The sequence below is a fragment of the Stenella coeruleoalba genome (genome assembly GCF_951394435.1).
Source record: "Stenella coeruleoalba genome assembly, chromosome: 11".
Lineage (NCBI taxonomy): Eukaryota > Metazoa > Chordata > Mammalia > Artiodactyla > Delphinidae > Stenella > Stenella coeruleoalba.
The window spans coordinates 57,558,964-57,579,616 of NC_137157.1; the positions used below are offsets into that span (position 1 = coordinate 57,558,964).

The 20,653-nt window shown below is 47.2% G+C and overlaps 1 protein-coding gene across 4 annotated transcripts in view; it reads right to left on the reverse strand.

The window, feature by feature from the left end:
• Positions 1-20,653, reverse strand: part of KIF5A (kinesin family member 5A) — a 32,104-nt gene that overhangs the window by 10,152 nt on the left and 1,299 nt on the right. For 3 of the 4 annotated variants that reach the window (XM_079937612.1, XM_079937611.1, XM_079937613.1), the window contains exons 1-17: positions 18,398-19,048; positions 7,323-7,410; positions 7,155-7,228; positions 6,654-6,758; positions 6,353-6,401; positions 5,865-5,920; positions 5,529-5,616; positions 5,116-5,240; positions 4,477-4,581; positions 4,004-4,152; positions 3,749-3,897; positions 3,301-3,476; positions 2,453-2,521; positions 1,871-2,077; positions 1,420-1,566; positions 621-809; positions 141-258 (exon numbers count right to left, since the gene is read on the reverse strand). In XM_079937612.1, coding sequence (XP_079793738.1) covers positions 141-258; positions 621-809; positions 1,420-1,566; positions 1,871-2,077; positions 2,453-2,521; positions 3,301-3,476; positions 3,749-3,897; positions 4,004-4,152; positions 4,477-4,581; positions 5,116-5,240; positions 5,529-5,616; positions 5,865-5,920; positions 6,353-6,401; positions 6,654-6,758; positions 7,155-7,228; positions 7,323-7,410; positions 18,398-18,526 — 2,023 coding nt within the window. In that variant the 5' untranslated portion in view covers positions 18,527-19,048. Of the gene's footprint in view, positions 1-140; positions 259-620; positions 810-1,419; positions 1,567-1,870; positions 2,078-2,452; positions 2,522-3,300; positions 3,477-3,748; positions 3,898-4,003; positions 4,153-4,476; positions 4,582-5,115; positions 5,241-5,528; positions 5,617-5,864; positions 5,921-6,352; positions 6,402-6,653; positions 6,759-7,154; positions 7,229-7,322; positions 7,411-18,397; positions 19,049-20,653 lie in introns of those variants that run through there. The other variant, XM_079937614.1, reaches the window with a different exon arrangement.

Sequence of the window (20,653 nt, forward strand, 5' to 3'; positions counted from 1 at the left end):
TGGACTCCACGATTTCAGTCTAATGCTTTGGTGAGTGTGCCGTTGGGTGGTTTCCTGTGATGTTTGTCACTTTCCCTCCCTGTCCCCTCTGCAATCTTAGATCCCAGGATGGGGGGGTTGGACGTTTAAGAGGGCCTCACCCTGGGCTTGGAGCTTGGCCAGCTCATCACTCAGGGAGTCATAGGACTCTTCCAGGTGCCGCTTCTTGAGCTCCACGCTCTGCATGTATTCCGTCAGGGAGCGGATCTTGGCCTCATGCTGGTGGGGTGAGGGTTCATGAGAGGAAGAAGATGGATGCAGCAAAGGACCCAACTCCAGGCAGTGCAGACCTCCATAAGCTCCAGCTCTCCTCCCTTCCTGCTACACCTCCCATGGGGATGCAGGGTCGAGGGATATTCCTCTGGAGACCCTTCCTTTAGACCCTCTTGGATCAGAGGGCAGTACCCCCCGATCCTTCACTTCTCTAGCCTGGACCCTCTCATGCTTCCCCCCAGCTCTTCTGTCCTTGACTTCAGTTGACCCTAGGCTCTTGACATAAACATGGGTGCTAGGAGTTATCCCATAAGCATAATGCCCGTCCTCTCCCATGGCACCCAAAGGCTCTGGACCTCTGCACTCACCTGGGAGATGAGAAGCTGGCAGGATGAGAGCTCCCGCCCAGTCACTTCCATCTTGCGGTGACATTCGACCTGGAGGTTCTCCAGCTGCCGGCACCGTTTTACCACAGACTTGACTTCGGATTTGATTTTGCTGATGTAGAGTCGGGCCACAGTGAACTCCTCCTCGATGGCCCCGCTGATCTCCACCGGCTGTGGGAGAGCAAGGGAGGGAGGAGGTGCCTCTCTGCTGCCGGGAAGCCCTTTATCCATTTCCTTCTACTCGGCCTAGCCCCCAGGCACACACACCCAGAGACACAGGGACTCGGGTGGGACGGGTATGTTCCAGATGACTTCTAGCAGCTCTGTATCACCTGTCATTTCACACTAAATCCCTCTCTCTGTGCTTAAAGATCCAATTCTGACAGTCACCTTCTTTCATCCTGTAGAGCAATAGGATATTCTGTAGTCAAACTGACCTGCTTGATCACCCAGACGGGTCACTGTCACTGCCACAGATCTGCATATGTCATTCCTAACTGTGTGCTCCCATCTCCAAATCCTGCTGTAAGCACATCTCCACTGCTTCTTTATTCAGCAATGTGAATTTCAGTTGGTGTGTGGATTTAGAATGTGTATTTCAGTTGAGTCTATGCAAACCTCTACCTGCTTTCCTGTGTCTAGTTTGCAGGCGTGTTTCCTGGATCTTTGGCACCCCGCCTTCCCAGTATCCCTGAGGGCCTGGATTGTCTCACCGGCACCTCCCACCAGGGCCCAGAACGAGAATGACCTGAACAAGGCTGCCGCCTCTTTCTCCACTCACCAGCTTAATCTCCCCGTTGCCCACGATGACACTGAACTCACTCAGGTCCTTCATCAGCCCGTTCAGCACCTCAGCAATTCGTTTTCGTTGGTGTCCACTGACCTCCTGTAGCCGCTGCAACTCAGACTCCAGGGACAGCATGGTGGCCTGGGGACAGCCCTTCAGGTCATCCCATCGCCATCTTCCTGCTCCCCTCCCCAGCCCAGGCGGAGGCCTCTCCCTTCATGCATGACCCTGATGGCTGCGATGAAGAGAACACAAGCCCTGCAGAAGGGTCTGGAAGAGAGAGGGGTCAGAAGGGCCAAGTGCAGTGGCGGGATGGGGGAGTGTCCCACGACACACTGAACGGCAGTGCAAAGGTGCAAACGTGATCCTGCCCCATCAGGAAGCAGAGGTCCCTTTGGATGTGGAGGATGTTCTGAGGCCAGGGAGCTCCGAGCCGGCTACTCACCACCTTCTGAGACAGCTCATCCACCAGAAGCTGGTTCTGCTGGCTCTTCTCCTCCACCTCCTGGGACTTTTGGTCGTAGTTCATGGCCAGCTCCTCCAGTGCCTGCAGCACCTCCTTCACCTCGTCCTTCGCGGCGTCATTCTCCGACTGCAGGTGGCTCAGCTCCTGCTGGACCTTCTCATTGTCTCCTCGAGTGGACACCAGCAGCTGCAAGGGAGGGGCGAGCCACGTGAGGAAGTCCTCTGCCGGCGACCACTTCGACGGCCCCTTGGTCTGGGGAAGCTGAGCCCCCCACCCAGGTATGGGTCTAGGAGAGAAGCAAGGGCCAAAGCAAGAGTCAAGAGGAAGTGGGCTTTCCGCTTCACAGAAGTAGGGCAACAGAATGAAGAAGCACCCAGACTCCGGCATCCGTGCTTTAAGCAAAACCCCAATTAAGTTTCCAGATTTCTAGAGTCTTGGAGGGTGACTCAGCCCTAAGCAGAATGCCCCTTCTTCCATCTTATCAGGAAAAGGTCTTTTTGATGCCTTTCAGGGGTGAACACACAACCCTCTCCTCTCGTGTCTTGCCCTCCTTCCCATTACCTCTTCCTGGTCCAGCATCTGCTGCTTGAGCTTCTCTATGAGTTGGCTCTGCTGGTTGATCTCATCATCCTGTTGGAGGCAAAAGGGGTAAAGGCGGGGTGAAGGGAGCTACTCTTTCCAGTGTAGACTTACAGGGTTGGGGTACACGTGGATCCTGATACAAATCCAGCTAGTTTAGGCTTTGATTTAGAAACTCCACATCCTAAAAAAAGAAAGGGGTCTTTCCCTCGGCTTCTTTCCTTGACCCCTGCCCTCATTTTTTTAATCCCTTTCTTCCTAGAAGTTGGTATAACCTTGACAATGCACAGCAAAAGCCTTTAAATGTTCATATCCTTTAACTGAGAAATCCCACTCTCGCGCTCCATTCTAATCAAATCATTCCAAAGCAAAGTCTTACGCACAAGAGACAAAGATAGTCATTTCAGAGCGATTTATAATAGCAAAAACAACCAACCAACAAAAAAACAAACAAAAAACCCTAGAAGGCCTGTAACTAAGTAAATGGTTAAATACATTCTGATAAATGGACTGTTAGGCAGCTGTTTTAAAACACTTTTATGAAGAGTTGTTAACAAAGTAGGAAATTGCTCATTATATAATGAGGAATGGAAAAATCGGATGCAAAGTTACATATATGGTATCATCTCAATTGCGTGGCTTTATTTCTGAATGGTGGGAGGAGATGATTTAAATTTTCTTCTATGTATTTTTATTTATCTTCCACATTTTCAATAATGAACATTCATCTCTTTTAAAATCAGAAAAACAGCAGGATAATCTACTTCTTTAATCCCTCACTTACCATCCCACTGGGCTCTCACCTCTGTGCCCTGCCCGGCTGTCCTTACCTTGTCATCAAGCTGCTTGTAGAGGCGGCGGATCTCCTCCTCATACTTCTGCCGCTCCTCAGGCGCGATGCGCACCACGATGGATGAGTTGTCGTTCACGGGCGTTTCCTCACAGAGCTCAGCTCCCAGGGCAGCATCCTCCCCAGCCAGGCGCTCCGTCTCTGGCACGTCCTCTCCTGGCAAAGGGGTGGAACAAGGTGAGGGATGGGAGAAGGGACAGCTGCATCCGAGGGTCCTTCCTCCCTCACTGTACAATGCGGAGACCTCCAGGCCTCCATCTCTCTTGCCAAATGGACCGTCAACCTTTCGGGGGGTGGGGGTAAAGGCAGTCAAGCCGCTCTCGCTTTCTCTCATGACTGCTCTACTGCACCCCTCCGGAAACGCAGCCCCCCTTGGAGATCGTAGGAGCCCTCTCTGGCTCCCTGCACCCACTGGACCCGTTGCTAACCACTGCGCCACCGGCTCAGCTCTGTCTCCAGCTTTGCAATCGTCTCCTTCTGAGCCTTTGTCTTCTCCTTCTCCTTCTCATATTTCTTCTTCCACTGCTCGGCAGTCAACTCCAGATTCACGGAGGCAGTGTTCTTAATGGTCTTTGCCCTGGAGAGGAGAACGAAGAGATGAGACCTCCATTAAGGCTCACAAGACCCTGAGGGGAGAGCGCTGCAGGGGCTGCGGCAGGGAGTTAGGGGACCCTGCCACCGACCGCTGTCCAAACATCAGGGTGGACTTGGTCTCCGCATCATTGTAGTTGGACGGTGAGCAGCAGATGAACATGGTTGTCCGGCAGTTTCCTCCCAAGGAGTCCTGGAGAATCCGTGTCATTTTGCTGTCACGATATGGAACGTAGCTTTTCTGGGGAAAGAGAGAGGCCGCAAATCAGAAAAAAAAATTCAACGGGGGAATCAGAAAGGATGGTGGGGGAGTTCCCTGGTTGCCTAGTGGTTAGGCTTCCGGGCTTTCACTGCTGTGGCCCAGGTTCAATCCCTGGTCAGGGAACTGAGATCCTGTAAGCCGCATGGCACAGCCAAAAAAATTTAAAAAATAAAAATAAAGAAGGGACGGTGGTGCTGACTAGGGGCGGAGCAACCCATGAACTGGCATGATGAGGTGGGGCATTAGGAGAAGGCAGAAGACGGGGTGGGGCTTGAGGGCTGCGGACACCTAAGGAGCACTCACTGTGCCCTCAGCCAACGCAGAGATCACGTTCCCCAGAGCTGACAGGGACTTGTTGATATTCTTGGCCTCGTCCAGCACGGCTCCCTCTGCTCCAGTCTTGCTGACCTACCAGGGCACGAAGGAGTGAGTATGTCGTGAGCGGCTGCAGAGGGAGTGGGCTCTCCCCACCTCTTCTCCACGTAAGGTGGCTTAGTCCAAGGAGACGGGGAGAGGGAAAGGACAGAGAAGGCCCTTCCTCTGTTTCCCTAAACGCTCTTGCTACAGACCTCACCACACACACACACACACACACACACACACACACACACACACACACACACACACGTTATATGATTCCATTTATGTGCAATGTCCAGAAAGTCAAATCCAGAGTCAGAAAGTAGATTAGTGGTTGCCAGGGGATGGGGGAGGGGAGAAGAGGGCATGACTGTCAACAGGTGGTGAAAATGTTCTGCAATTAGTGGTGATGACGCACAACCTGCCAAACATACTGAAAGTCACTGAATTATATGCTTTAAAAGGGTGAACTTTATGGTATGTGAATTCTAGCTCAATAAGAAAGTTACTTTGATTTACAGAAAGGCCACCCCCCTCCAAGGCTTCCTTCCTTGCCCACCCCACCCCGACAGGACCCCCAACCTTCTCGCTCCCTGCCAGGTCCACTAGATACAGCTTCCCACTGAGCTTCTGCTCGGTCTCCATGTTCTCCTGCTTGATGTTGATGAGGAAGATGCTATGGCTTCGAGAGCTGTGTTCATTCATGTCTGTAGGAGGGAGGATGAAACAGTCCCCGTACCACCCCCTGCGTAACGGAAGCCCTCAGCCCCGGATTCCACGGACCACTGCCTCCACCCGCCAAGAGAGGGGGTGTCCGTCGGGACTAGCCTAGCCCCTACGTCTCCCCGGCAGCAGGTCTCAGGGTCACACAGACAAGCGTCCCTCCTCCTCTGGAAGACACAGCCTTCCCTTGCTCACTTTCGCGTCCCTCAGCCCCAGAGGGCACAGAGGAGAGGCAGACCCCACGGTCAAGATCCCCTTATCTCCCCACTCACTGGTGACAGCCACATGACGATTTGATTTCCCTTCATCAATCACATCTAAAATTTCTTCTGGGCTGGACACAAAGCGCTCAGTACAACCCTGTAGGGGGCAAATGGACAGTGACCCATGCACTTTGATCTGCAAATTAAATTACCTGCACAGTGACCAAATGACCTCTCAAGACGGTGCCTCTTCCCGGGCTCCGGACTCTCCCCAGCCCCTTGGCATGTCTCACCCCACCAGGATGTCCGCCCTCCAACTTCTGGGTGGGCCTTTGGTCTACCGTCCTCCTACACCTGCACTCTCAATACACTGGCCCCACCTGGGTGTCCCATCCCCACTCTCACCTTGACAAACGGCACTCGGTTCTTGTCCTCGTGCACAGACAGATTTGTCTTGGTCACTGAATCAAGACAATTTAGGGTGAGCAAGGCCAGCACTTCCAGCCCCCCACCTCCCCAACCCCTGCACGCTGCAGTCTACTCGGATGGTGGATTCCTCTATGTGCAAGAGGGAGGAAGACTCCCCTGTGAAGATTAAACCCCCTGCACGCGCTGAAGGCTGTTTTTCCTCCTGCAGGATTCCAGCCCCAGGGCTGCAGCTAGACTCAGGCTGTTTATATGTGGGCCTGGGCATCTAAGCTCATCTTCTGACCCTTTCGGTTTGGGAAATTCTTGGTGAGTGGAGGCAAGGGACATGAGTACAAGTGTGTGTGTCCTTGTGTGCCTGCTGCATCACTCGCCAAACAGTACCAAAACCCAAGAGCCCAAAAGCAATGTGATCTTTCTCTTCCTTGCCCTCCTCACCCCACTCACCGGGGTTAAACACCACTCACCATCCAGAAGGTCGCGGATTTTGTCCAGGTAAATCTCAAAGTAGGAAACCTGGTTGGGGAGAAAGGAGAAGTATGAAGTGAAGAGGGCCTATCTTAAATCTGATACAGGGATCTCAGGCTAACGCAACCCACTCAAATGGTGGTGGTGGGAGGGAAAGGGCAGAAGAGACTATGTTGGCAGAGAAGAACTTAGGTAACCAGGGTGGAGAATAAGTTGGGGCGCCAGGATCTCAGTGGGTTCATACTAGATCTTCCCCTCCCAGTCCCATAAGAGGATGCCCAGCAGTCATGCCCTGATCACCTTGATGTGGAACTCAAGGTTCTCATCCATGGAGTAGATGTGGTTGAAGATGTCTTGGGCAATTCGAGGAATGATTCCCATCAGCTGAGGGTCGTGCAGCTTTCCCTGGGGAGTAAGGGTATTCTGGAATGAGGCTGGGCTCAGGAGGGATCAGACAACTTGGCGGTATGCAGATGAACACAGAGATAACAGCTGCTAAGGAGACTGTCCTAACTTAGGGGGTGGTCACTACCTTTTAGTGGAAGGAGGAGGGACGTGAGCAGCTCTCTGGACTTTCATTGCTGCTGCTTTTCCAGGTGAAAAGAAGAAAACTGGAGTAGTGGAAAGGAGGGTGAACTGCAGCAGGCTGAAGGGGTTCCATTAAACTTCCACTATAACGCTGCCCTCCGTTCATCCTCTGTACCAGGCAGCCCTCAATTTCTAGATCTTTCCCTACTGAGATTCCTTGGCCTCCTATTAACACTCCCAGCTCCTCATTCCCATAAAAGTCAGAACCCTCACCTCCATAGTATGTGTCTTCCCTGAGGATGTCTGTCCATAAGCAAAAATGGTGCCATTGTAGCCAGCAAGGACATCTGAAGAGATGGCAGAGAAAGAACACTGGTAGAGAGAAGTGGGGTAGGGAATGAGGAGCCTGAAAAAAGTACATTCTAAAAATACATTCATTACCTTTGACAATCTGCATGGCACACGCATGGTAAACTTGCTCCTGAGTCGTGTTTGGAGGGAATACACGGTCGAAGATATATGGCTTCCCCTGGAATGGAAATAACAGATGGCAGACATCAGCAGGCAGGTGTGAGGGAGGAGAAACACCCGAAAAGGCACCCGTTCTTCAACCTTCTGTACACGTGGACAATTATGGGGATGAGGGAAACCAACGAGAGGCAAAATTTAGTACTGACATCAGGAGTTGTGTCTGTGGGGTAGAATGTCATTGAGGAGTGTCACACAGCGAGACTGCATGAGTGGATCTCAGTCTTGGTGTGATGATTTAGCACTCACCATCCCAGACCCCCAGCCTGGGAAGCCAAATGGGGAAAGACAAGAGGGCCACAGGCTGTGGAGAGTGAAGAACAATATATTAACATTAAAAAATCTACCACTGGGGGCTTCCTTGGTGGCGCAGTGGTTGAGAGTCCGCCTGCCGATGCAGGGGACACGGGTTCGTGCCCCGGTCTGGGAGGATCCCACATGCCGCGGAGCGGCTGGGCCCGTGAGCCATGGCCGCTGAGCCTGAGCATCTGGAGCCTGTGCTCCACAACGGGAGAGGGCACGGCAGAGAGAGGCACGTGTACCGCAAAAAAAAAAAAAAAAAAATCTACCACTAAGTTAAAAAATATCTTCCTCAATAGATCCATATGTCCTGATATGAAAAGGTGTTGAAGATGTATTAAGTGAAAGACGCAAAGTTAGGGACAGATGTATAGTATGTTGCCTATTGTGTAAATGAAATACACAAATACCGAACTACTGAGCTGTTGTGGAAATATTAACACAAGCTCTCTCTTTGTGAAAAGAATATATGAAATCAGAAATATTAGGTTTCTGACTTCCCTGGTGGCACAGTGGTTAAGGATACACCTGCCAATGCAGGGTACACAGGTTCGATCCCTGGTCCGGGAAGATCCCATATGCTACAGAGCAGCTAAGCCTGTGCGCCACAACTACTGAGCCTGCGCTCCAGAGCCCGTGAGCCACAACTACTGAAGCCCGCGCGCCTAGAGCCCGTGCTCCGCAACAAGAGAAGCCACTGCAATGAGAAGCCCGCGCACTGCAATGAATACCCAATGCAGCCAAAAATAAAATAATTAATTAATTAAAAAAAAAAGAAATATAGATCTCCCTTTAGGGAAGCAGCTTTAAGTTAAGAGAAACTGTGAAGCAAGTCACTCAGACCTCCAAGTACTTTGTTTAATTCAGATAATATGTTATAAATCACATGTGCTGATAAGAATGCTAAAGATACAAAATATTTACAACCCAGGGAGCCAAACAGAATATATTTGCTATCTAGTCATATTAAAGGGAAGATCTCTGGTAAGATTAAATGTGACTATGCTTGTTCTCCATCATAAGTGACAAACTACTCAGTCGTGTTTTCCCGTCATTCGGTATAAAGAGACTATGACTTAGTTGTCAAATTATTTTACTAGAGTCCATCTTTCTTCAACTGATATGTAAACCTTCAGATCTATGGACACCAGAGTTTGGGAGACACGTTTTAACTAATTAAGAAAAGTCATACTTTATTATAAGGTGTATTTTTGGATCCTGGGACATAATAGGTCCTTCAATTTATTCATTTTCTATCCAATCACATTATAAAATATCTTATTAATGTTATTAGCTTCTTTGTTCAGTCTTTTGAGTTACCAAGTATGAAATCATATGCATGTAATAGTTTTGTCTCTTTCTTTCCACTGTTAATACCACTTATTTTATTATTTTATCTTAGAGTCCCCCAAACAACATTAAATTGGGATCACTGGTTTCCTTTTTACTATGATGTATGCTATTGGTGTCAAATAAACAGTCTTTGCGGTTCAAAAAAAAAAAAAGAAATCATAAAAGTTGGCTAAAGCTGAAGATGTGGGTCTAGGTATAGCTACAATATTGCATCAACATGTGGAGAATTTTTTTCCAGAAGGAATTATATAGAAGTATTAACGTACCACAAAAAAAAAAAAAAAAAGTATTAACAGTGGTTATTTGGGGGAGAGAAACTGGGAGAGAGGAGGCTTTCATTTCTCAGTCTGTATCCCGGAAAGTTTACATTTTTAAACCATGTACAAGTGTTTTGTTTTGTCTTGTTTTATTAATGCCAAAGAGAGTGAGACGATAGTGTATTATTTTGTTTCCTTCTTTTTACTTCTCTGCAAAAAGGAAAATATTATTTATACTAATAAATATTTTTTAACATTAAAAAATTTTTTTAAATCTGGCTTATGATAAATATCTACCTGGAATATTTATCTGGTCTCTGTGGTGAAAGATTCTGAAGCCCAAAAAACAGAATCCACAAAGAGAAAGAAATTGTGAAGGTGCTCTCTACAACTAAGGGAGTACTGTAAACTGATAGAGGCTTTCTGGAGGACAATTCTATTAAATATTTAAAAGTCCATGCTGGTCATACTCTGTCCCAGCGATTTCAATGCTAGGAATTTATTTTATGTGTGTAGCACACTTGCTTAAGCACTTAAAGATGTGTGTAGAAGGGTGTTCACTGCAGCCGTTTGTATCCAAGAAAAACTAGAAACAGTTCAAACATCCATCAAGAAGATATCGGGTATGATACCTCCATAATCTACCCCCATTAAAATGAGCAAGGTTGGGGCTTCCCTGGTGGCGCAGTGGTTGAGAGTCTGCCGATGCAGGGGACACGGGTTCGTGCCCCGGTCTGGGAAGATCCCACATGCCGCGGAGCGGCTGGGCCCGTGAGCCATGGCCGCTGAGCCTGCGCGTCCGGAGCCTGTGCTCCGCAACGGGAAAGGCCACAACAGTGAGAGGCCCGCGTACCGCAAAAAAAAAAATGAGCAAGGTTGGTTTACATATATTGACATGTCCAAGACTGATCATGTGAAAAAATAAAAACAATTTGTATAATGTGATTATACATTTTTAAAAAGTATATGGATAGAACAGTCTTAGAAAAAAGACACGTAAGACTGTATATAGATCTGTTAATGGTGGTTATGACTGGAGAGCAGAATGACAGGAACTTATGCTTACTACATTTTCTCTGTGATATGTAAATATTTTACAATGACAATGTATTACTTTGAAATTAAAAAAAGAAAATAGAATAGGTGATGTTACAGAAAAATGTGTAATGACAAGGTACGCACAAAATAATTTTAAGAAAAAAGTGGTTTTTAAAATAGTATGCAGTATAAAAAAACACACACAAAAGAGTATATGAAGGATTAGTCCATGTCTGTAAAAAAAATTATATATATGTATATATGTATAGCTTGCACAGAAAAACGTGTTAACAGTATCTATCCTTGGACAGTGGGATTTTAGGAGTTTTTTGCTGTTGTTGTTCTTTTTGATTTAGATTAAAACTATTCCAAAATGAAAATACATAATTTTTAAATAAGAAAAAATTTTAAACAAAGATATTAATATTCTTACTACATAAAGAACTCTCATAAATTAGTAACAAAGGACAAAACTAATCAGAAAAATATAGACAAGAGTTAGGACCTAACAACAGAAGAAGAAATACAAATGTTCAATAAACATAAAGATGATCAACATTTTTGAAGAAAAAAACAGTAACATCATTTTTCACCTATCAAACTAGAAAACAAAAACTTAATTGTAATATGCAGTGTAGATGAGGGTTCAAGGGGGTATAACTTCTTCGAAAGGAGCATGCTCATTCTTTTCTGGTAGGACAGTACATCCATACTTCTAAGGGGCAATTCAAAAATGCATAATCAAAATCCTTGGATTGTACATATCCATTGACCCAGATATTCTAATCCTAAGAATTTGTACTAGGGGAATATTTGTAGCAAATATTTAGCTACAAGAATGTTTATTATCAACACTGCTTATAATAATGAGAAATTGAAGACAACTGAAAGGAGTTACATTTAGGGGACTGGTTAATACAAGGAATTGATTACACTATGGCATGTACATATATTTTATTCTTTGCTGCTATTTAAAATGATGTCATACATATATACACTACTATGTCTAAAATAGATAACTAAGGAGAACCTACTGTATAGCACAGGGAACTCTACTCGGTGCTCTGTGGTGACCTAAATGGAAAGAAAATCCAAAAAAGAGGGGATACATACGGCTGATTCACTTTGCTGTACAGCAGAAACTGACACAGCAGTGTAAAGCAACTATACTCCAAAAAAAATTTTTTTTTAATTAAAATATAAAATGATGTCATAATAGAACACCAATAAATCTCAAAAAGGAGTTGAGTGAAAGAACTGAAACTCAAAGAGCACATACTGTATTATTCCTTTTATATCAAGTTCAAGAATAAACAACACTTATTAGTAGTGACAGAAGTCAAAGTAGCGGTTGCCTTGGGGTGATACTGACAGGAAGAGGGCAAAAGGGAGCTTTCGGGGGCAATCAAAATGCTCTAGATTTCAATCTGGGTGGTGGTCACATGGGTGTCAAAATATGTTATAAAATTCATCCAGCTGTTTGCATAAGATTTGTGCACTCACTGTATGTAAATTATACCTCAGTAAGTGCTATCATAAAATATCACATCACAAAATGATGTGATAATGGCTCTTAAAATATGAATTACGCACAACCTCATTGTTTATAAGAGAAATGAATATTAAGACTATAAAGTAGCATTTTAACCTATCAAAGTGGCCAAAATAAAATAGTTTGACGATGGGACTTCCATGGTGGTCCAGTGGTTAAGGCTCCATGCTTCCACTGCAGGGAGCATGGGTTCGATCCCTGGTCAGGGACTTAAGATCCCACATGCATGCAGTGGCCAAAAATAGTTTGAGGATGCATTGCACTGGCTGGGCCCTTAAATATACATATGGTCGTTCAAGTGTTTGTAATAGCAGATGACTAGAACAACCCTAGATATCCACATCCATCAATAGAGACCTGGCTAAATAAATTATGGCATGTCCCTACAATAAATTATACAGTTGTTAAAAAGAATGATATCTGTGCTGATATAGAAGGATCTCCAAGACTCATTGTTAAGTAAAAAAAAAGCAAGATACAGAACAAAATGTATAGTATGTATACTATATGTATATGTATACAAAATGTATAGTATGCTATCATTTGTGTTAAAACAAAGTGCATGCATGTATATATGTATTTGCTTGTAAATGTATGATATTCTTTTAGAAGGATCCACAAGAAACTGGCAATAAGGCTGCCTTCTGAAAGGGGAACTGGGTGGCTAGGAAAGAGGAGTAGGAAGGAGGCTTACTTTTCATTGTATATCTTTTTATATCATTTGAATTTTGTCACATGTGCATGTAAGACATTAAAAAATTAACTTAGTTTTCTTAATAAATAAAATTATGTAAAATATTTAATGATGGTGAAATAGTCATGATATTTTGTTGGTGAAAAAAGAGGTTACAAAACAATATAGTTTATGATACACTTTTATTAAAATTATTATATGTATATATGCAGGAAAAAACTACTGGAAACAAATACATCAAATTGTTAACAGTATTTTTTGGGGGGGTGGGATTTTGAGTGAGTTTTAGTTTCTTCTATGTGATTTTCTTTGTTTTTAACTTTGTCAACAATTAAAATATATTAGTGTTGTAATCAGATTATGATTATGTTTAGAATTATTAAAGAAAAATCTACCTTGATTATTTTTAAGATTTGAGTGAGTTTATGAATTGTTCATAGGACTTTTGTGAATTTTTCATCCTTTTTATCTATACCGTTCGTCATTACACTTCATTACAAAGAATAAAATTCTTATTACACAGAATAAAATCATACAGTGTTACAATAAACAGATTTTAAGTGGCCTTGACGCCTCTCCTTCTAAGTGGTAATATCTTTCTTTCAATTTGTTTTATTCTATCATTGATCCTTGATTCTTGAATTGTAATCTAACTCAATATTTCTCCCATCCAGTGGCCAAGAAATAGAAACAAACAAAACATGTCCATCTCAGGCCAGTGACTCTCACCTCTTCTCCACCAATGATGTCTATCCGTGCTTCTTGAAGCCAGGCATGCAGCCAAAGGGGATTAAACATAACTCTCAAGCCAACCTCGCCGCTCCCTTCTTCCCTTCTGGGAACGTGGGGATTAACTCTCTCTCTCTTCTCTAACACTCCCAGTTACAGGATTCCAGAGGGTGCTGTGGACTCAATGAAATGGAGGGCGCTCTCCAAGTGCTGAAGGTACTTATTGCCCAAGGAACTCCTTTTCCTCAGCCTAGGCTGGGAGGAAGGAAGAGACCAGAGAGGGAGGAAGGGTGGCATTCTCGGAACCATGAGGATAAAAAATATCCAAGAGCTAAAAATGGGTGCACTTAGTAATCTCGTGAGCAGAGAAAGCCATGGATACAATTCTAGGGTTTCTGGGAAGGCCTTCTACCACTTCCCTCCTCTTGGTTGAGCCCTTGAGTCCCAAATCTAGTTCATTTCTTAAGATTTTTATATCTGTTGAAGTACAAATGTCTTTTGATTTTCTATTGATTACAGCCACGGTGAACTCGTTTTGTCAGATCTTTTTATGAGAATAACTAGACCAGTGGTTTTCCACTTTTTCCACTTCTAGACTGCTCACATGGGAAGCATCACCATTATTCACATCTTTCATGACATATTTATTCTAAGTCAGACTGTAGTACATTGTGGGAGATTTCTTATCAGAATCTGGGGAAGTGTACGTACAGTTAGCAAAAGCCATTTCTGATACCCCCTCCCAGGACTCTGCCCAGGCCACTTTTCAGCCTGGATCACTGTGTAGACCAAGTGTTTCCTGAAAGCAGGGATTCCCTCTAAATCCCCAACATCAAGCATAGTCCCTGGCCCACAGGATGCTCTTCGTAAATATTTGTTAAAGAAGCACAGATATTGATGGAAGAAGAGAGCAAGAAGATACTAGGGACCTGGATGTTTGGATGAAACAACCAGTAAGAGGGGAAAATGTTAACCACTGCCCAGTTGTGCCAAAGGTTAGCTTGTGGGGAGACAGCACATATAAAATGATAATAACATCTAACTCTTATTGGGAGTTTATTATGTGCCTGTCACTGTGCTGAGCAGTTTATATGCATTATCTCATTTAATGCTCACAGCAATCGTAGGAAGTAGGTACAATTATTATTACATTTTATAGATGCGAAAACTGAGGTTCAGAGAGGTAAGGTAGCTTGCCCAAAGTCAAACAGCTGAGAAATGGTAGAGCAAGGTTTCAAACCCAAGCAGTCTGATTCCAGACCCACACTGCCAAAGGGATCCCAGAACTGACGTACCAACACTGCGTCAGATCCTTATCGTGGCTTTTCCTTCCCCTACCCCACCCGCCCCCCTCCATGTGGGCATTTCTCCAAATGTTTCTGGACAGAGCTAAAGCCCTTCATCACTCCCTTTTGGCAACCTCACCCCCTTTTTCAGAAGAATGCAGTTCTCCCACCCATCCTCTCCAAGGAGCCTCCCTCACCATCTCTACCTCCAGGTAATAATCCAAGACTCTGTGACTCAGTACAGCGTCAGGGACTAGAAGACTGTTAGGTCAGAAACACTCAGGGAGACCCTCCACCTTCGAGGAATGCCTCTGAGCTCCACTATGTCTCCACCCACAGCAGTCTCAGCGCTCCTCAGTGCCTATTCCAGAGGGCTTCTCTTCAGAGTCCCCCAACCCAGGACTCTGTTCTCCTCTGACCCACTCTAAGCTACCTTGTCTCCTGTCCAACTGTGTTTCCCAGCACTTTCTGGAGTTTTCCACTGTGTGTGCTGACTAAAGCTAATGGGAGGGCCTAAGATCAGGGGTCCAAAGACGACCAACCTTTTCAACCTTTGCTAAAGCACTTGGTAGAGGCTGAACTTCAGAGCACCAGGACTGATTTCCATAGTGACACCCCTGGGGATTGTTGCCATGGTAATGCTGGAGAGACACTGGCCACAGTGAACATTACCTCCCCTCTCCATTTTCCTTTACAGACTCGCCCAAGGCTAAGGGGAGACTACTCACTCTCTTCAGACATCAAAGGAATCCTGAGCCACCTCAAACAATACTGACCCTGTTCCAATAATCCTGCCGGTCCCAACCTGGCTTTTCCAAATGAGGTACTTGGTGACCCTGCTTTTCTGCCTCCTTAAGAACCCACTTAACCATCAGGAGACCTAAGGGAGGTAGAATGTGGTAGATACTTGAATGAGGGAGGGAGGGAGGGAGGGAGGGAGGGAGGGAAGGGGAGGGACAGAGGAAGTTGGGGGGGGGGCGGAGAGGCTATGTGTTTCCCTGCTGTCATCCCTCCCGTGTCTGGTATAGATGCAACAGCTCAGACACCAGGCACTCTGCCCACCAAGACCAAGGCAGAGAGACACTTAAAGGGGTCCACTTAAAAAGTCACAGCGGATTCTGAGTGACCCAAAGAGCAAAACAAGGTACATAGCACACACAGACAGTGACCCAGACACCCTTCTACTATGACTCAGGCCATTAACTTGGGCAAAGCTCCATCCCCCAGATTCCTGGGAGAAGTCATGGGGGGCCGGTGTGGATATGGCTCACAGGGCTGTCTTCCCAGCTTATTCTCCTACATTTTGCCAAGCAGAAAAGCCCATGAACATTAGGGACTCTGTAGCCCAGAGCTAGCCGCAGTGCAGAGAGGAGAGCCGTCAGAGAAAGGAGCAGGGGTTGGGCTTGGAGAGATTAGCCTCTCCCACCTTCATCCTTCCCTCACCTTCCCAGACATCCTGAAGCTGCTTGCTCCATGAATTCCTCAGTTTCCCACACACTGGTCCCCAAAGGGAGCTAGAGGGAGAGAGAAGAAAGGGAATGGGAGATTTCTTTCCCTTGTTGGGACCCTCAAGGCACTCCTCAAAATCACTTCTCCTATAGCCCTCATCCTCCGGAATGAGGAATGAATAGAAAGGCTGGGAAGGCAAGCTCCAAGGATGCTGCCTGAGACAAAATGGCCCCCCCATAAGCACTTATCTTGGCAGGAGAGATTGACAGGAAGGGCTAGGGCAAGGGAAGATACAGAGCAAGACAAAGGTACAGGCCTGCAAACATCAGGCAAAACAGATAAGGAAGGAACAGCTGTGGAGTAAGATAGAATCTGAATTGGCAGGGGGCCCTGGGCCTCTCTTCATCTCTCCTCCCTCCCAACCTCCACCACGTCTCTCCTGTTTAGCTAGGCAAATCGGACAGATCAACACAACTCCTCCCAACATCACCCCATGCCCTGCGCCCACCGTGCCAGGATGGATGGCCCAGAGAGCCTAAAGGAGTTGGTTCAGATTTACCTAAAAAACCCAGAGCAAGGAAGCTAGCCTTAAAAGTGGAAGCCTTTTGTGCATTTGTTCCTCTGTAACTACCTTTCTCCTATTTCTCAGCCTTTATGTCTCAGGGGGCCCTCAAGCTCTAACTCTCACAGCTAACGCCCACTGTCCAGACTATTCAGGGAAGAGGCCCCGAGGGTTGATCCAGGCATTATTTTAGCCTGGCCAGACTGACCAGACTGCAAGGTCTAACGTCCCTGAGACAAAGAGAAGCAGGGGCCCTCTCTATGTGGCAAACACACACATACATAAGCACACACACAGGGCGAAAGCACCCACTTGAGTCCATAGTGTGGGTGAGAGAGCCTGGTGATGGACTAGGGCCCTTAGGGACAGGACATGTAAGCAAGTCTCTTCCTAAGGCATGTTTACTCAAAGTCCCAATCTCACTGATTCAGAAGGCCCAGGCTCCCTCCCTTTTTTTCCCTTCATTCTTTTAACAAGCATGCCCTGTGCCAAGCACTGTGGATCAAAGACACATAAGAAGTGCCCCTGACCTTGAGGATGGTCCTTATATGGGCCTCTCCCTTCTCAAACTGGCTACAGTTTCCTGGCCCAGCAGCCCTTAAGCCTAACTCCCTATTGGACTGAACCCCAGATCTTTTCACCCCATAGCCTGACAGTCCCAACCAATCTAGGAAAGGAGGGGTAGGTGAGGAATTCCCTAGGAATTCCTTTGGAGCCATCACAGATAAAAGTCCAGAACAGAAAACCGTGGAGGCAATGTGATACAGAAGGAAAGACGTGAGCTTTGGAGTCACAGATTTAGGTTCAGATCCGTGAATTAACAGTGTGACCTTGAGAAAGTCATTCAACTTCTTTGGGCCTCAATTTCCTCATCTGTAAAGTGGAAATATTAATACCTTCTTCAGAGTGTTGTTTTGAAGATTAAATAATATATGTAGAGTAACAAGCACACAGTAAATACTAGTTCTCCTTCTTAACAAGGCCTCTTCCATGGGTAGGGGCTGTCATGATGAGGTAGAGGAGATGGTTTGCTACTTTTTATTGGATCATCAAGAGAAAGGATGAATACGCAACTACTTGTTAGGATCTCAGGGTTTGGTTATTTTTATTTGTTAGGGTGAGCTGAGGGGTCTGAAATCCTCCTCCTACTGTACCTGGGAGAGAAAGGCAGACATTTCCTTAGGACCCAGAGGCTCCCCCACCAAACTGGGTGTGGCACCAACATATTTCTTTCTCTGAAAACCCTTCATCAGACCTGTGCCCTCCCCCCAAGTCCAGGCTGTAACTACTTCAGGGAATGATGGAGGCCTTGATCCTAGAGTCCACTCTCATTTATACCTCCGCAGAGACCCTGGACTGCCCACCTCTCATCTAGCCCATCCACTAGTCTCCCCCTTCCTGGGAGGTGGGGGGTAGAGATCTGAGCCAATAACAAAGGGAAGATGCGCTTTCCCTAGGGAAGAAGGAAAACATCAGAAAAACATGGGACTGGCTCTAGGGGTGGGGACGCTGCAGAGCGCAGCAAAGGGGAATCCGGTCCCCTGATCGCGGGAAAGTAGCCCCCTCTCGCTCTGCAGAGACTCGGCCGCCGGCCTGGCCAGGCCACACCCAGCCATCCTGATGCAGGGAGAGGAGGGGCTGCGGCGAAAAGGATGGAGGATGAGCGGTGGAGAGAGGGCGCAGAGACAGGCAGGGGCTGAGGCTCGGCAGGGGAAAAGATTCAGCCTCCCGCCCCCTCTCCGAAATTCCCTCCAGGGGCGGCACTCACCCCAATAACGACGCTGTCGTCCCCTTGGAAAATGGGGATGAACTTGTCCCCCCGCAGAATCTCGGCCTGGTTTAGGGGCCGAAATCGGCAGAGCACCTTGATGCTACATTCGTTGTTGGTCTCGGCCATGGTGGTCGCCGGTGTCGGGCTGGGGCACTTCTTCTGCTGCAGGGGCGTATGTGCTCCGGGGGAGAGGGGCTCAGCTGAGGCCCAGGCGGAGGACAGGCGCTCGGTCTCTGGGGCTCAGAAAGGCGCGGCGGGCGCCTGGACGAAGGCTGGGGAACAGGGCCGAGGCGCGCTTCCTCGCTCCTGCGGCACCGGGATGCGGGAGACCTGGGCGTCTGGTCCTCTCTCGGCGCTCTGCCTCTCCGCCCCTTGCGCTGCAGCGCGGCGCTGCGGGCCTGGGCGGGGCGGCGATGGAGGAGCGGGGCGGGGCTTCCTTCGCTGGGGGATGCCACGCCGCGGCGCCCACCGCCGAACCGCGGCGCCTCTGCTCTTTTCTCGCCTCCTCTCCCCACCCCTAACCCTCGGAGAGTATCTGGTCCTCACCCCTTCCCCACCTCAGTCACTCACTGCGTCCCACCCCCTGCATCCCGGACCCGTCTGTCCCTCGCTCGGACTCCACCCCCCTGGAAGGGCTAAGGGATCCGAGGTGGGCCTGTCTACTGTCCGGGGAAGAGAGTCAATAGTGCTTACACCTTTATTCCAAGGCATCCTTCACCCCCATCACAATCCTCTCTCCAAAGTGGGAGCACACCTCTCCTCCCCTCTCCCCACAACCCTCGCAAAGATTCCCAGCCCACCACTCAGCCTTCAAGGGCAGCTGCCTGTACCCCTATGGAGGTGGGTGTCCAGGTCCCATTTTTTCAGAGAGGAGGGTCAAAGGAGGTCTGGGTCTTCCCTTCCCCTTCTACATCCAAAGGTGCACTCTACTCTCTCCCCAACATACACAATAGGTCCCCAGTTGGAAGGAAGAAAAACTCCTATTCTGGCCTATTAGAATTCAAAAGCAGGTAAAATTCTTATTTTTGCCTCATAGGTTGGGGCTGGGATGGAGGTGGGCAAGAGTAATTTTGCAAGAGAAAGGGAGTCAGAAAGCAGTGATGGAGGGGTGATGATGGCGGTGGGTAAGGCCAGAGGGGATTTGAGAAAGGACCTCTAGAGCAGACAACTGCATTTGGGCTTCAGGCAGGTTTAGGCACCTACGTGAGTGTTTCCTGTCTCAGTACTGTTGGACAGAGTCCCAACACACCAGCCCCTTTCTCAGGCCCTTCTTCTGTTTCTCTCCCTTCCCTGGGAAAAAAAGAGCCAAGGCTAGATATTCTGTGTCCTTCCTCCCCTCAGGTCAGACTCCTGCTGCAGCCCCTGGACAGAACCACCTAGAAACTGGCCAGATAGATTTTTCTCCACGTCACAGGGCCTCTGCTGGCCAACAGAGTTAGACTGCAGGAGTTGAGGCTCTAGGCCAAGGGGAGGAGCAGGGTGATGGGAGAAGAAGGGAGGAGGGGATGGAGGTTCTGCCTAGCAATTGCCTGGTAAGTGTCTAGGGTCACTTAGATACTATACTATGAGGCAAGGAGGAGAGAAAGATGGCCTGGCCAGACAAGACCTAACCACTCGGAAGGCAGCTGAAGGGGTCTCCAAGTTGGACATATACCCCTAACTCACCTTGAATCTTAAGGAAACTGAAGGAAAAGGGTTCAGCATAAGAAGCTGGATGGGTAGGCAGTAGGACTATGGAGAAAGAGGCTTGGGGAGGAGCCAAGAGAGGACACATAGAATGACAATGAGTTCCTATAAACTCAGAAATATAGGCATTTCTTCAGTCACTTGGTCTGGCACTATTTCTAATTGTTGCAGCATCCTGCAAGCTCAGGAAATAGCCCAACCTCAGGCGCCCAAGGGTTCCAGGATGGCATCCTTAGTGAAGGAGTTTCAAAATGCTAGTCCATAGAGGGTCACTGGTCAGAGAAAAAAGTTCATGTGTATGCATCCCTCCCCCAAAAAGCCACCACACAATGTGGAATGTGGTAAGTTTTTTTAATAAAGCTGGATTTATTGTTTCAAAGGACTTTTATTCTGAGAGTACTGTATGTCCTTCCATACTTTTCTACTAAGTAATGATGGTAATAGTAGAGAGTAGGTTTTTTTTTTTTAATGTACTTACTTGGCAAAATAAAAAGGTAGCAATACTATGCCTATCTTCAAGAAGGTTTTTTGTTGTTTTAATTGTATTGAACTGTGAAATTCAAAAGT